This window comes from Marmota monax, unplaced genomic scaffold, assembly GCF_021218885.2.
Source record: "Marmota monax isolate L192 unplaced genomic scaffold, Marmota_monax_Labrador192_F-V1.1 WCK01_AAM20220418_F8-fsc00004, whole genome shotgun sequence".
Taxonomy (NCBI): Eukaryota; Metazoa; Chordata; class Mammalia; order Rodentia; family Sciuridae; genus Marmota; species Marmota monax.
Window position 1 is genome coordinate 9,154,624 of NW_026692881.1, and position 17,910 is coordinate 9,172,533.

At 35.6% G+C, this 17,910-nt stretch overlaps 1 protein-coding gene across 8 annotated transcripts in view; it reads right to left on the reverse strand.

Annotated features, from left to right (window-relative positions):
- Cpeb3 (cytoplasmic polyadenylation element binding protein 3) overlaps positions 1–17,910 on the reverse strand; it is a 206,331-nt gene that overhangs the window by 117,775 nt on the left and 70,646 nt on the right. For all 8 annotated transcript variants that reach the window (XM_058581085.1, XM_058581082.1, XM_058581084.1 and 5 more), the window contains one exon: positions 9,813–9,869. In XM_058581085.1, the coding sequence (XP_058437068.1) occupies positions 9,813–9,869 (57 nt within the window). The remainder of the gene's footprint in view (positions 1–9,812; positions 9,870–17,910) is intronic.

Below are 17,910 nucleotides of genomic sequence, written 5' to 3' on the forward strand. Positions count from 1 at the left end.
ATTAAAACAAATTTTAAAATCTAAAAAAAAAAAAAAAAACAGATTTAAACCCATATCTGTCTGCCTCCCACCTCAAGAGGCATTATTTCCACTATATTAGGCTGGAGAAAAATTAGTCAGATAACAAAGGTTTATGTGTGTGGAAGTTAACAAAGAAAGCAAAGTTTCACCTATGTAAGTTTACATAGGGAACTTTGTATACCAACTTTTTCTCTGTTTAAGTTTCAGGCTCCCATTTTGCAAGTAACGGAGACCTGTATAGAAATGTGGTTAAAATTCCTGCTGCTAACAATGGATTGTATTCTGAAAGTAAAACTGACCACTTTTAGAAGTGCACTGATTCATTCTCTGCAATCAAAGTATTACTTAGCTAATTGTTATAAAAGAGTTAAATGAAACTTGAGTGATTGTTCTTGGAAAATCAAAAATAGTAATACTCACACTAGATTAAGGGACTGATAGGCAGAATAATCTGTGTGTCCAAGTCTTAGATGGTTATTTGCTGGCTCTATTAAATCAGCAAGTTGTTTTACCTTTATTAGAAAATGAAGATGCTACCATGTTTTAAAGAGAGCTTCAAAAAAGATCAAATAAAAGAACATCACTCTCCATGAGAAGAAGATTAACATTAAACAGGGATGAGAGGTGGGAGGGAAAGGGAGAGAGAAGGGAAATTGCATGGAAATGGAAGGAGACCCTCAGGGTTATACAAAAGTACATACAAGAGGTAGTGAGGGGAAAGGGAAAAATAATACAAGGGGGACAAATGAATGACAGTAGAGGGGGTAGAGAGAGAAGAGGGGAGGGGAGGGGAGGGGAGGGGAGGGGGGATAGTAGAGGATAGGAAAGGCAGCAGAACACAACAGACACTAGTATGGCAATATGTAAATCAATGGATGTGTAACTGATGTGATTCTGCAATCTGTATATGGGGTAAAAATGGGAGTTCATAACCCACTTGAATCAAAGTGTGAAATATGATATATCAAGAACTATGTAATGTTTTGAACAACCAACAATAAAAAATTAAAAAAAAAAAAAAGAAGAACATCACTCTCAAATTTTCTGCCAAAGTATCACAATGGTAGAGAAAAATGAATCATGGAGGGCTGGGGTTGTGGCTCAGTGGTAGAGAACTTGTCTAGCATGTATAAGGCACAGAGTTTGATACTCAGCACCACATATAAATAAATAAAAATCCATTGACAACTAAAAAAATATTCTAAAAAAATGAACCATAGAGCATTCTTAAAAACTTGCAGAAACCTAGTTATTTTAATTATTGTGAACAGTGCCTTCAATAAACATGGGAGTACATAAATCCCTTTGAGAAACTCATTTCACTTCCTTCGGATATATACCAGTAGTAGAACTCCTGGGTCATGGGTCATGTGGTAGTTTTATTTTTAAGTTTTTGAGGAATCTGCATAACCATCTGCTATATGGCTATACTAATTTATGTTCCTACCAACAGTGTATAAGGGTTCCCTTTCTCTACATCCTCACCAGTACTTGTTACCCTTTGTCTTTTTGATAATTGCCACTCAATATGGAATGAAATGATATCTCCTTGTGGTTTTGATTTGTAATTCCCTGATGATGAATGATAATGAGCTTTTGTGTGCGTGCGTGGGTGCGAGCGTGCATGTATGTGTGTGTGTGTGTGTGTGTGTGTGTGTGTGTGTTGGGTGGGGGTACTGGGGATTGAACCCAGGGGTGCTTTACCAGTGAACTACATCATCTGTGCTTTTTTTTTTTTTTTTTTTTTTTTTTTGAGACAGGATCCTGCTAAGTTGCTGAGAGTCTCACTAAGTTGCCCAGGAAGGCTTTAGACTGGAGACCCTCTTGTCTCAGCCTCCCCAGTCACTGAGATTATGTACAAGTGCCACACTGTATCTGGCAATGAGCAGTTCTGCATATGCATATTGGCCATTTGTATGTCTTCTTTTGAGAAATGCTGAATATGCCTTTGCCTATTTTTCAATTGTTTTGTTGTTGTTGTTTTGTTTTTGCTATGAACTGTGTCCTTTATATATCCTGGGTAGTAACCCCTTGTCAGATGTACAGGTTACAGATATTTTCTCCTATTTTGTGGACTGTTTCTTTACTTGGCTGACTGTCTACTTTCATGTGCAGGTATTCTATTGCACAATCAAGCGACTAAACTTAACAATAAAATATTGTACATTTCAAAATAGCTAGATGAGAAGATTTTGAATGTTTCACCACAAAGGAATGATAAATGTTTGAGATGATGAATATGCTAATTATCCTGACCTAGTTATTACACAATGTATACATGTACTGAAACATCATATTGTATCCTGTAAATATGTACAATTATTATGTATATTACATACACTGTGTCAATTGAAAGAAATCAAGTTTTCTTTTTCCAGTCACAAACATCAGAGAAAAGGATGAATTTCTTAAAATATTTTTATGTTGATGTTTGCTGAGTTAAAATTGGCATTTTGAGATATTTAGAGGTCTATCTTGGACTTTAAAACACTCAAAATATTAAACTCTGAAATTTAAAAAAAATTCATTACAAGTGTAGTGAGTGCTGTAAATAGGAAATTCAGGTTATACTGCCTACATAAGTGGAAAACACAATCTGGGAAGTCCACAGGGAAAAGTAACTTTCTAATTTCCTGCCTCTTTATTACTGAGTTGAGACAACCCAACTCCTGTCACTTGAGACATTCTCTCTCTCTCTCTCTCATAACACACACACACACACACACACACACACACAGAGAATTTCTTTCAAAAATCCAACGAAGTCAATCAAGAATATTCCAAATTTCACTTATTTACAATGTTCAGCATCAGGCTATGTAGTCCAGGTTGACTATTCTATTTTTCAAGAAAAGAACATATATACTGGGGGCGGTGGCGCATGCCTGTAATCCTAGCAGCTCAAGAGGCTGAGACAGGAGGATCACAAGTTCAAAGCCAGCCTCAGCAATGGCCAGGTGCTAAGCAACTTAGTGAGACCCTGTCTTCAAATAAAATACAAAATAGGGGTGGGGATGTAGCTCAGTGGTTGAGTGCCCCTGAGTTCAATCCCCAGTACCAACCTCATGCCAAAAAAAAAAAAAAAAAAAAAAATGTATAAGAGAACAAGTAATAACAGTAGATCTATTTTCCCAAAGACACTGAATTTGCATGTTTGAGTTAAATCAGTGAAAAAAAAATACAACCTCTTTAACAATTAAGCATCTAAAGCAAAAGTTTCCACTCCTGGCTCATATACACAGAATCTCAGCTTTCCTTATATGTAAAATGAGAAGGTCAAAACGAAACAACAATGTCTTAGGCCCCTTACTACATTCATATACAGCATTGATATAAAACTTGAGGGTCTGGGTTTTTTTGTTTGGTTTGGTTTGGTTTGGTTTTTGGTGCTGAAGATTGAACACAGGAGTGCTTTACCACTGAGCCACATCCCCAGTCTTTTTATTCTGAGACAGGTATTTCCTAAGTTCCTGAGGCTATCTTGGAACTTGGAATCCTTCTGCTTCAGTCTCCAGAGTCATTGGGATTTTAGACAAGTGTCACTATGCCTGGCTCAAACTTGACTTTTTAAACTCACATGATATTATGCATTCCTTTAATTACTATTTTTCATTTTTTAATTACCCACCAGTTACTATGTATTCATATAACCACTACATATTAATTTTACTTCTAAATATGCTCAGATAGAAGAAATGACACTGAATTTTGTCTTCAAAATCTCAAAGAAAATATTTTCAATCTGAGAATTTAAAAATAATCCCATCATTATCTTGTTATTCTGCCGAGGAATTTTTTACTTATATCCAAACATAGTGAGAGGGGGAAAAATGTATTCTTCAAATTTTGGAAAATTCCACTCGGAATTCCAGCAAAACTGGCTCTATTCCCATTCTGGCATAAATGCATCATGTGTCAGCTCCCTCTCTGCCACTTCTTCTCAGCTGAACCTCTCCCCAAGGAGTTCACACTCAGCAAAGCCTAAAGGGAGAGTGAAGAAGAGACTCTGCAGTCACACAGGAATCTGCCCAACACAAATATTCATACCAATGCCCTTTCACATTTCCTCTTTTGATTCAAAAAATGTACTGGCAGCTTTCAATTCAAAGAGAAATAAAATCAAAACCTTCCAAGATACTTTCAAGGAATCAATGAGAGAAAAATGTGGAAGATGCCATAACCTTAAGTTACAAGTTTCTTGGTGTGTCAGCTATGAATAAAATGTTTATCAAGCAACGACCTCAGAACTCCTCAAACTAGATGAATGTCCTTAGGGTTTTGTTTAGTTGGTGTGTGTGTGTGTGGGGGGGGGGGGGTTGGATCAAACCTAGGGCCTCCTACAAATTAGGCAAGCTTGAGCAACAAACCCAGCCCTTTTTGGTTTTTGCCTTTTTTTTTAAAAGATATTAAAATTTTAAGTCTTTTAGATTGTTCCAGTTTTATTCTTAGATGCTTCAATTTATAAATATTTTAGACAGTTTGATAAGGAAGAATGAGGGTAAATAATCATTTCACCCTGTCAGAGGGGAAGTAATACTTCAGATTTCTTATTCACCTCTTACCATGGAATATTCTCTAATTACAATCTGAAAGATCTGAGGAAAAAATGGCATGAACTTTTAAACAATATTGAACCTCTGTCCTGTCAAAAAAAAATGTTTTTTTCTGACAATATCTTTTCTGAATACTTCCCAAATGTAGCAGTAAAATGCCTTACCTCATCTGAAATCTTACAAAACAATGACATGGTTAGGGTGAGAATCATTAAATGTCCACGTGTAGATTTTTAAACTAAAGCTTAAGGAGATTCAGAGACTCACTCAACTAGATGCAACTTATTATAAGAAAAAAAGAGGACACTATGACTTAAAAAACTCCCTTCTTGAAGCTGCTTTATTGTCTTGTCACTGTAGTTTAGTTTACATTTTCTAAAATTTTATGTTAGTGGAATCATCTAATATGGACTTTTTTGGGTCTAGTTTTTTATTTTTTACCTCAGCATAATTATTTTAAGAGCTATTAATGTAATTAATTGTATGTCATACCAGTCCATTTCCTTTTTATTGCTGAATACGATGTCATTGTATGGATGTACCACAAGTTCTTTATACATTCTCTAGTTGAGGGACATTTAAATTATTTACCTTTTGGAGCTATCATAAATAGTGCCAATATCACAAGAGATGTAACAGCTGTGAAGGGGCTATAGGACCCAAAGAAGATGCATATTCCAAAGTCAGGTGACAGAAAGTATTTCATCCAGGAAAATAAAAGATTCACCCCAAACATATGGGAATGTATCCCAGTACAGTCACTCTAGCCTTACAAGATGATTAACAGGTGTGCACCCTTAAATTTCATCAAGAAAACATCTATCTAAATATAAATGGTGTATGATACATTCATGTTTTAAAAATCTAATATGCAAAGAAAAAAAGATCTTAAAAAGGCAGCAATAAAACTGATGTAAACAACTACAACAGTAGCTAACTTGAGCATTATCTACAAATCAGGCACTATGCTGAGCTTTATAAGATTTACATATAGCCACATGCAGTGGCACACTTCTGTAATCCCAGCAGCTCAGGAGCATCACAAATTCAAAGCTGGCCCTAGCAAGTTAGTGAGGCCCTAAGCAACTTAGTGAGACCCTGTCTCAAAATAAAAAATAAAGGGGCTGGGTATGTGGCTCAAGTGGGAGTGCACTTGCCTAGCATGCATGAGGCACTGGGTTCGATCCTCAGCACCACATAAAAATAAAATAAAGATATCGTGTCCACCTAAAGCTAATAAATAAATAAATAAATAACCCCTGGGTTCAATATCTGGTACCAAGAAAAAAAAAAAAAACCAAAACATCATATGTAGCTGCCAGGCCTGGTTACCAAGAGCTGAGGCACAAGTATCCCGAGTTCAAAGCCAGCCTCAGCACTTAGTGAGACCCTGTCTCAAAATAAAACGTAATAAGGGGCTGGGGATGTAGCTCAGTGATAAAGCACTCCTGGGTTCAATCCCCGTACCACACACATACACACAAAAGATATAGATATATTGCAAAGTGATCATGCTCTCCATTTTACAAGTGAAGAAACCAAAGGCAAAGAGGAGTTAAGAATGTGGCCCTAAGGTCCTATAGCTATAAGAGGTAGAGTCAGATTTGCCTGACTCCAGACATGTGTTTCAAGGCTACGCTAATTCACTGTTTTCTCTTCAGGTCTCACGTGCTTTCCAGCTGGCTTAGAAGATACCTTCTTTGAGCCAATGATACTATCACTTAAACCACACTACTACTCTGTTTTTAATTTTGTACACATCAAGTAACTTTCTAATGTTTACTTGTTTATAACAGCCTATTTTCTCTATGGAAAAAAAGCATCCTCAATTTTCTTAACCAGCCACTGCTTTCCTGAAAGTATGGCTCAACTTCAATCGAGTCCCTTCCAATAATCACAAATTCTGGATAAAGTTTTAATATCTGTGACTTCATCTCAATTATTTCTATATGAAACTTGAAGGAAAGGAAGGAAGACAGGCCAGTCACAGGATAGAAGACAGAAAAAGGAGACAAAAACTACACAAATATGTATGTGTGCATGTGTGCTACATACATTGCTGGATGATCTGGGCTTAACTCTACAAAAGGGGAGAAAAGTTTTATCACAGCAAATATGTCAAAGCCTGAAAGTCCCAGAAGTACCTCCCAAAGAGGATTATGATCACCTCAAGTTAGAGCCAAACTTCAAAAGAAAATTCACAGTAAGCAGTGCAAATGTCAAATTCTGGTTGTTTTATTTTTGTTTTGTTTTCCAGTACTGGGGATTGAATATCTGAGCTACATTCCCAGCCCTTTTATTTTTTGAGACAGGGTCTTACTAAGTTGCTTAGGGCCTGGCTAAATTGCTGAGGCTGGCCTTGAACTTGTGATCCTCCTGAGATTGCAGGCATGTGCCACCCACTGTGCCTGCTGTTTATTTGGTTTTGTTTCTTGTTGTGCTGGGGTTAGAACCCAGATTCTCATGCATGCTAGGCAAGTGCTCTACTATTGAGCAACATCCCCAGCCCAAACTCTGGTTGTTTTTATGGTGTATTTTGAGCAGTCAACAGGGCTCCATGTGAATATTGATGCCTTTCCACAAAACCATGTGAATATTGATGCCCTTTCCTATGTGCCTGTCCTACTGCAACCATGTGGAGCTCATCAACATTTGATAAAGATAACAGCAAAATGGCCCTTTTAGTACTCTGAAATATATCAGACCACCACAGAAGATACATGCTGAAAGCAGGCATTAAAATTACCTAATCAATCCCCTTCTCTCAAAGATGAGAGAAATGAGGCTAAAAGGGTGATTTGAGCAACATGTACAAAGTGGAAAGGACTTAAATGAAATATCTTATTTAAAAGCAGAGAGTTAAAGAAAATCAAATCAAAGATAATCAAAACCTTTTAAGAAGAAAAATGTCTTTTAGTTTCTTTTTTACCCAAAATGTCACAAATTACACTCTCTCCTTCTTGCAAAAGATGGCTTACATCATGTCAAATTAGATCTTTTCTCAGATACATACTAATTGCTTCAGGCAGACACACTACCATACTGTTCTTTTATATTCAACTCTAAGTCCCATCATCTAACTGAAGCATTTTCACAACTAATTATTGCTAAAACTCAGCAAGATAAGTATGCTTATTAATTCCATCCCTTTAGAAAAAAAAGTAGAGGTAGCATAATCTAAATGTAAAGTGACCCTTCTTTTAGAAATTAGATAATGAAATGAACATGACAGTGGACACCTTGAATCTGAGCTACTTGAGATCCTAAGGCAGGAAGATCCCATATTTGAGGCCAGCCTGGGCAACTTTGCAAGATCCTGTCTTAAAATGAAATATAAAAAGGGATGGGGAAATAGCTCAGTGGTAGAGCACTTTCCTACCATGTTTGAGGCCCTGGATTCAATCTCCAGCATCAGAACCAAAGAAAAAAAATTAAAAATGAGAATTAAATACTTCAGAATTTTTATTATTTCTAAGACCCTCCAAAGGAGGGGATACCAGCTATATATTTATATTTTTAAAATGATTAACCTGCAACACAAAGCCCTGCCAGTGGTTCTCAGCAGTGCTCACTGGTAAGCACAATGCATCTCAGAACAAAGGAAATGTGGAATACATATTTTTGAAATATCTGTCTTAAGGAACTTCATTTGTATTTCAATATCTTTAATCAAGAGGAAAAGGAGCTGGGTGCAGTGGCACATGCTTGTAATCACTGCAGCTCGGGAGACTGAACCAAGAGGATCATGAGTTCAAAGCCAGCCTCAGCAAAAGTGAGGCACTAAGCAACTCAGTGAGACCCTGGCTCTAAATAAAATACAAAATAGGACTGGGGATGTGGCTCAGTGGTCAAGTGCCCCTGAGTTCAATCTCCAGTACCAAAAAAAAAAAAGGAAAAGGAATAACACAGCCTTAGATTTACCAAGTGTTTCTCCCATATGTATATAAATCAGTTTGACTATCTGGGAGGATGAGAGAGGACAATCTGATCTCACTCACTTGATAGAAGAGAAAATTTCAATTCTGAGATATTCAATGGTCCTTGTGACTGTCAATTTCTATTCAGAGACTATTCTTCTGTAAAGCTATTTGGTCTACAACACTAGAAAGAGACTTGATGCTAGCTAGATATTTTTTCCAGTGTTAACTGATATAATACATAATAACTGATATAATATACATATTATATTATATACATAATATATCATGACTTTCTGGTATATAATTTTTGTTGCTCTAGTACTTAACCCAACAATTATACTAGTCAAAACAAATTTTAACCTACAAAGCTACTGACACCTATAACATGCAAATTTCACTAATGTGGGAGACCCCTGGATGTTCAGCTTAAAATACATGTCAGCTATTTGCCCATAATGAGAAGATTCTGAGTTATGTATGAATTAATTGATTTATCCATTCACATTCTCTTCCCTACTCCTCCCACTTAATCTCCTTCCTTCATTGCCCCACTTTAATGATGTAGAGTGAGAGCTGGCAAATATTTTCTGAAAAGGGTCAGATAGTAAATAGGGTAGGCTTTGTAAGATCTGCTTTGTAGCACGAAAGGAGCTTCAGACAATCTATAAATGAATGGGTGTGACTATGTTCCAATAAAATGTTATTTACAAAAACAGGCACTAAGAAACAAAATGCAGGGCTGGGATCCTGGCTCAGTGGTAGAGCACTCGCTTAGCACATGCGAGGCACTGGGTTTGATCCTCAGTACTACATAAAAATAAATAGGTAAAATAAAGGTATTGTGTCCAACTACAACTAAAAAATATATATATATTAAAAAGGGAAACAAAATGCATTCTGCTGTCATGTATAACTAATTAGAACAAACTTAAAAAATAAAAATAAATAAAAAACCAGGCATTAAGCCAGATTTGACTTACTGGGCTATAGTTTGCCAACTCTGCCACGGAGTCATAACTTTAGCCAACACAGAATCATGTACAGGACTTCTTAATACACAGATTTCTGGGTCCCATCCTTAAACTGATTAAGTAGGTATGTAGAAGAGCTGGAAACTTTGCATTTTTAATAATTTCCTAAGGGAGGCTGATGTGTTAATCCCAAGGACCACACTTTTGAGAACTACTGGTATAGAATAATGGCCGACACTACGTTCAATGAAAGGTTGAAATATAATGAACAGTTAATAAGAAAGGTGGAAATCATATGTTGCAAACATGATTGTTGTTTTTACAGAATATTTCATATAAGGACTTACTGTTAAGTGCCATAATATTATCTGTTCCCGGATGGTGGAAATTTATTCCCATGCGACCTAAAAAATAAAGTAATTTTATTTTAAGCCAAAGAAAAGAAAACTCAGTATAATAATTTCAGATACATTATAAAATATTAACATTACAAAAAGTTAAAACAGATCAATCTATAACAAAAATGCTACCAAAGGCCAAAGCAATTGCAATTTTGTAAATCAAGTCATAAAACATACACATGAAAAGTCTTAAAACAAAGGCAAAGTCTCAATACAAATAAAATACAACAAAACAAAAAAGAAGCTTCTGTTATAATAGTCTGAAATTTTCACATCTTCCACATTCCAATTTGAACATGCCAATTCCCTGGATTAAGAATTTAATTTAAACAATCATTCATAGTGCCTTTCAAATTCAAGCAGCCAAAAAAAAAAAAGTATATAAACTTGAAGCTTAGAGAGAATAAAAAGAAACAGGTTTCATAATGGCTCAAAATTGCAACATAATTATTAGAATGGCAACCAGAAGAAAGATAGTGAAATTTATGTAACAGAGTGGGGAAAAAATTACTGGTTTAAAAATACATAGAGTTTTTATGCTTCCCCCATCATTAACTAGTTTTATGACCTTGGGCATAATATTAATTTCCAGACCTTTATTCTTACAATTATTACAGGAGTTGAAAATTTTTGGCCATATTGGTCAGCTGCCTGTTTTTGTATGTCTCTGAGCTAAGAACTATTTTGACATTTTTAAAGGGTTGCAAAATCAAACAAAAACAAATAATAATATGCGACAGAGGCCATGTGGCCTATAAAGCCTAAAGTATTTACTTTTTAGCCCTTCACAGAGTTTCGAAACCTCTGGTCTACTAGATGATGAGCTGGAATCAGAAGTTTCAACTAATGACCCTTAGGGATAAAAGTGAAAGATGTAGATATTTGATTTTTTTTCATTTGTTATTTGAGACCAAGAAGTGGATATATCAATAGAAAAATTACACAGTATCTTGTATGGGGGAAAGTGTACTTGGTAAAATTTTTTGACCAATTCTTTCAACAAAACAGTTATTAACACAACAGTTTTTAAAGCTAATATGTATAAACTTGGTTCTACAAGGTTTTGTTTTGTTGCTGTTCTGAGGACTGAATTCAGAGAATCACTCTACCACTGAGCTTTTTTTGTTGTTGTTGTTTTTGTTTTTTGGTACTGGGAATTGAACCCAGGGGTACTTTACTACTGGGTTACATCCCAGCCCTTTTTAAAATTTTTTGACACAGAGTTTCCCAAAGTTACTTAGGGCCTCAGTAAATTGCTGAGGTTGGCCTCGAACTTGCAATCTCCTGCCTCAGCCTCTCAAATTGCTGGGATTACAGGCATGTACCACTATACCTAGCTCTTTGAGGTTTTAATGTCCAGTTATGTCAAGGATTATGAAATTCTCAGAAAATGTTAACTCTATTTCACAACCACTATTTAAATTTAAAAATGTCAAGCATATATGTGGGGAGAAAACAGTTATTAACAGAAAGCTGGAGATAAAGTAAAAGCGATCGATTTTTACAATGAATATGATTTTATACATAATTGCAAGAGACAATTATTACTTGGTATTAAACTCTGTTATTGAAGATTAGAGGAAAAACAGCATCATCAAGCTCTTCTGGCCCAAAAGAAAAGCATCACAGATGAAGAAACAGAGCAGTTGCCTCGAATAAAAAGGAGGAATTATAAATTACTAGGGAAAAAATTATGTTTTTTTAACCTAAACAAAACATCCTAATTTCTTAAATATTCTATGATAATTTGTGAAAGGTCATTTCATACTAAGAATTAGTGAAGGGCTGGGGGTGTAGCTCATTGGAAGAATACTTGCCTAGTGTGTGCAAAGCCCTGGGTTTAATTCTCAGCTCCCTCAAAACAACAAAAAGTGTATAAAAATCAAATCCCTCAGAAGTGTAGGTGTATCACTTGCATTGGTGTGTGTGTGTGTGTGTGTGTGTGTGTATGTAAGAACAGAAAAATCATCAACAATTTATGAATTCTAATAAAATTTTTCTAATTTGCCAGTAAGCATTTTACAGGGATTTCAATAAAAATGATTTTGTTTTTATTATTTTAAATCTTATTAGGACAAAGAATATTGCAATTGTCCTAGTTTTGTGGAGACTATCTTGCTAGCATTTATAATATACTAAAATTCCTATTCAGAATCCATTATAATGGTTTTGACAGAAAATCCATGCCTATTTTTATAGATTTCAGACCTTTTCGTATTTATTAGAAGCTAATTATTAGAAATTTCAAAAAGTACCCCATTGTTGGAAGATACACCTAATGTATCTACATATGCAAATGTTCCATATGCCTTGTTATGTTTTCTGATTTTTAAGTCATTTTAAAGTCCCTGAACATTATGGTTCATACTATATGTAATGAGTGCTATCTCCTACCATCACCTTCATCAGAAACTATTATAGAAGAATCTGTCACCAGAACAGGGTTTTGACTCAGTAAGAACAATTTACATTCTGGCTTCAATTAGCTATACCAGTGTTCTCTCCTCCATTATTTCCAGAATCCTGACTACCAAATACTAATATACATGAATATTAGATGTGACTCAGAGAAGGGTGTAGTTCCTACAAAGCTAGGTTCCCTAATATTACTAGAATAATAAAGGGTTATCAAAGAAATCAAGTAAAGCACAAATTCAACTGATCCTCATTCAACTTCTTTTATTCCGTATGTCTACGTTTGTAGGAAAGAATTATGTAGTTTATAGCCACTACACCAAATAACAATTTTTGTATATTTCTGGATGGACAAATATTCTCAAACTTGAAGGGGTGCTGCTTTCATCACTCAAAACTTAGATCCTTTTTGACTCTTTTCATAAGAGGTTAGAACTTTTCAGCTTAGACAGTTGAACTGGAAGGAAGCTGGGTTATTTTCTAATTATCATTCTCTGTCCTGTACTGATTACTTCCAATTCAATCTTTCTTAAGAAGCAAAACAAGAGCCTTAGGCACTGTTTTGCAGATGGAAGGCATCACTAATTGCTGAAAAGCAAAGCACTTTTTACTTTTCCTGGTATTCTCCCTAATTCTGTTTGACTTCAATGGATCTGTGGATGAAAGCTAACAACACATGCTTTTATTTAAAAAACCTTGGGGTCAATGCCAGAACCATATAACCAATTATTTAAATATAATTTAATTTTCCCCTCCAATTAAATGTAATTTTTGTTTTGTTATGTTTTGTTTTGTATTGTTTTGGTAAAATCACTTATGGATCAGAGCTGTAGCTCTGTGGCAGATTACTTGCCTAGTGAGTGTAAGGCCCTGGGTTCAATCCTCAGAACTGCAATAAATAAATAAATAAATAAATAAACTCACTTATGGCTTCTGCAAGCTAGTTACCTCTTCAAAAATTAATGTTTAGATTACAAAATGCAACAGTTTCACTGGAGATACATTAGATAGTACAGGAAAATGAAGATTTTATATCATTAAAGACAAGCACAGTTATCATTTTGATTTATACTCTTCCAATTTAGGGAGTGTGCATATGGGATGGTTTCTTTTCTAAGACTAGAATTTTTCTATATATTCTTTCTTAATATGTTGTATGTATTCATTTTTATGGTTGTTAAGGGGTTTCAGACAAGAAAGAAAATATATAACAGCAAAAGGAAAACTAGTTCCAAATTCAGATGAGGCCATTTCTTTTTTATTCCTTTTGTCCAACAAGTACTGCTGTTTAATCAGCTGTGAAAATAGAATCAAGTGTGTGACATCTGGTGATTTTTGTTAATGCAGTCTGGTGCTGCCAGTGTGACATTTTGTCACCTGTCCATGGTCTGCTATTTTTAAATTGTTCTTGTCAGCTAGCTATCTTTTAAGTATAGTGCAAAATATAAGGTTTCAAAAACTGGAAGGCATACTTGGTTTTACTGAGTTAAATGATGCTGTGGAAATCTGAGACTATGTCCCACTTTGCCTACTACATAGCACCTGATAAATAAGGTTGAGAGGGGATAGAGGGAGAATTTAGAGAAAAGGGTTATAAATGGTTATTTATACTGTAAAAGTCAGTTCCATAAGCTTAATTCACATTTATATTTTAAAATCTAGTTATTAAGACTAAAGTTTCAGAGTTCAACTAAAACTAAACTTGAATGTGTCCAAAATAAAACTTGGAATTTTTATTAATTCAAAATTAATGATGAAATTCATTTCTTTACTTGTGCAATACGTTATAAATTGGGGAAAAACTGCTGTACCTTCCTCTAATCACCACCTTCAGAGAGCTTTACATAACAACATATTAGCGCTATATTCCAAAAAAGATTATAAGGTAAAATGTATATTCTACTGAATATTATTTCCCACCACTTTTTTCTAAAAATTTGGCAACATATTCCTTAAGAAAACATATTCATAAAAAAGAAAATGTATCTATAATATACAATATGTAAAAATATAGAAAAAAATTAAAAAATTTCTCTAAAGGAAATCATTACATTCTGGTACTATATATTCTAAAGATGTCCCAAATAACTAATCAGCAAAGTAAAAGGCTTAGGCCTAAGTTTAATTCCTAGTTTCTTCACCTACCAGTAATGAATAATTTTCAGCATTTTTCCCAGGCTGGTCTTCAAACTCATGGGTTCAAGTGATTCTCCCACATCAATCTCACAATGCTACCACACCTGGCTTCAGCAAACTGTTAAATCTTTTGTGCCTCTGTTTCACTTAAGATTGTACTTCAGAACAATAAATCAGAATTTCTAAATCCTTTTCTTTTAGAACTGTCAGATGATTAAAATGCTATATGTAAAGCTAGGCAAGGTAGTGTAAATCTGTAGTCCCAGCTACCTAGGAGGCTATGATGGGACGATTGCGTGAGCCCAGGAAGTTTGAGGCCACCCTGGACAACAAAATAAAACTCGGTCTCAAAAAAAAAAGTTGATGGGCATGGGCTGCATTCAAGGCCTTGTCTCAAAATAAAAAAACAAAAAGGGCTAAGGATGTGGCTCAGTGGTTAAGCACCCTGGGTTCAATCCCTGGTACAAAAAAAAAAAAAAAAGTTGAAAAATCACTTCTTGCTGATTCAGAACCAGTCCCCTAATAGTTTACAGAATCTGTTCTCTGTGTGTGTGTGTGTGTGTGTGCCTATGCTCATGCGCATGTATATATGTGCACATGTGCACTTGTATGCATTTATACATGGTACTGGTGATCAAACCCAGGGCCTCATGCTTACTGGCAAAGCTCTACCACTGGTGGAATCTGCTAATTTTATACAAGATGCACTGATAGGCTAAAGAGAGATAACAAAAATAAAACTAAGCAATGATTCAAGCATCAGAAGTAAAGAGACAATATATTTTTCTAGAACATCCAGGAAGTCAGTCATCAAAATGTAGTGAAGATGCATTTTTCTTACAAGAAAATCTCAAAATTCCAAAAAAGGGGGACAATTTTGTGAAAGTCTCTATAATACTAAATTTAAATTGTGATGAATAAAAAAATGCCTTTATAACAACAAAGGGATAGCATTCACTCCTTCCAAGTTCTGTCAATTTAAATGTACCTAAAGCACTATTACCAGAAGATACGCTGGTTTTTCCTCAGACTGTTTTAGTATACCTTTGAAAAGCAAGACCCTCAATATCAGTTCTTAACTGATACCTGCTCTTTTCATTTTTCAAGTTTCACAAATGGCAAAGGAACAGAAAATTCAAATATATTATTAAAACTCTTCATTAGGCCCTACTCCCAGTCAGCCAGATCTTTTGTTTTAAGGAAATGGCTCAGGATAAAGCAAAAGTGACTCCCTCCCTGTTTTCTGACTAGATGCCTGCTATGTTGTGCTTCCCTAGCTAGAGGATAGGATCTTTGCTTCCCAGTATCACCAACTCTGCCAGCACACTGAAGTTGGTATTCCCTTATTATTCTAGAGTACGGAGAATATGACTAATGAAATCAGGTTTTCAAGTCAGGGGACAACTATAAAGACTGTATAGAGATGAATCTTCCCTCTACCTTTTTTTTTTTTTTTTTTTTTTGGTCAGGGGAATAGTGGGGAGTGAACCCAGGGGAGATTTACCACTCTGTTACATGCCCCTCTTTTAAAATTTGGAAAAAGGTTCTAAGTTACTAAGAGTCTCACTAAATTGCTGAGGCTAGTCTTGAACTTGTGATCCTCATACCTCAGTTTCCCAAGTCACTGGGATTACAGATGTAAGCCACTACATCACTTCTGTGTATGTGTGTGTATGTTTGAGGGTGGGGATTCTGGGGATGAAATCTATGCTCACAATCACTCTATCACTGAGTTTTATCCCTAGCCCTTTTCCTCTCTTATCCTACTTCTTTCAACACTAGAAATCCCCTTAATCATCATAGTTATGAGAAGAGTTGGCTTTCCCTTCAATCTACTACAAATAAGAGCGGAGATCAGCTGGGTATGGTGGCACATGCCTGTAATCCCAGCAACTCCAGAAGCTGCAGCAGAAAGATTGCAAGTTCAAGGCCAGCCTCAGCAAATTTAGCAAGACCCTGTCTCAAATAAAAACATTTTTTAAAAATGGTTAGTGATGTAGCTCAATGATAGAGTACCCCTGGATTCAATCACCAGCACTTTTTCTTTCTTTTTTTTTTTTTCCTCCCCTGAAGAAAAAGTAAATTGAGCTCTAGGGGAAAAACCACCAAGACAAAGAAACATACAAAAGACAATTACTAGCCAGGCTCAGTAGCACACACCTGTAACCCTAGCCACCTGGAAGACTAAAATCACAGGTGTGACATCAGATTGGATAATTTAGTCAGACTCTGTCTCAAAATAAAATAAAAAAAGGCTGGGGGTGTAAGCTCAGTGGTAAAGCATTTGCCTAGCATGTGGGAGGCTCTGGGTTCAATTCCCAGTGCTACAAAAACAAAGAAAACAAAACTCCACCACCCTATACTTGAGATCTGAGACCATTAAAATAGTGTTCCTATATTCAACTGGAATAAGAAGACTCTAGGCTGAAGTGTAGGCAGGGGACACTGAAGATAGGATGGAATAGAGAAAAGTGTTTCTGGACATGCCCATAGAGAAGTCACACAGTAGATACCCTAGCCTACTGTACTTCTCTTTTTTTTTAATATTTATTTTTTAGCTGTAGATGGACACAACACAATGCCTTTATTTTTATGCGGTGCTGAGGATCGAGCATGGGTCCCGCCCATGGTAAGCGAGGGCTCTACCGATGAGCCACAATCCCAGCCCCCATACTTCTCTTAAAGCTTAATCCATGTATTTGTTTACATTTTTTGACCCAAAGACCATCACTATGAATTTACCTTAAAGACATGCTATATGTCTGAACTCATTCATGGTAGCATTATCTATAATAAAGGAAAAACTGTAAACAACCTACAAGTCCCAATATAAGTCCTATTAAGAAATTATAAAGATCAAAGAGAAACATGGATAATATTTACTATATGGGAAATAGAAAACTAAAGGACACACCATCACAACGCATGCATGCTTGCTTGGTTCCTTCTTTTTGCAGTACTGGGAATTGAACACAGGACATTCTATCTCTAAGCTACATTCCCAGTCCTTTTTAATGTCTTAAATTTTGAGACAGAATCTAGCTAAGATGTCCAGGCTGGCCTTGAGCTTGTGTTCCTCTTGCATCAGCCTCCTGGGTAGCTGAGATTACAGGCATGAGCCACCATGGCTAGCCACAATGTTTTATTTATATATTTAGTTAGTTAGTTACCTTTTAGTTCTAACAGTTTTCGCTACTTTTTAAAACTAAAATTACTTAAAACATTTTAAGGTGCAAGTATCATTCATTATGGTAATAGGTGATAAGGATCAAATGTGATGCTATAAATCAGATCTAAAACTCCCCTGGCTATAAAGGGAAAACAGGAAGCCCAAACACCGGGAAGCACAAAGGACAATGACATACTGATATCACTGATCACAAGAAAGTAGTCCATTTATATGAAATCACTGTGGTAGTTAGTATGATGAACTGGGAAACTGCAACCATAAGGAGGCTATAAGAAAGTGTGCATGAAGTGTCTTTCAACTTAT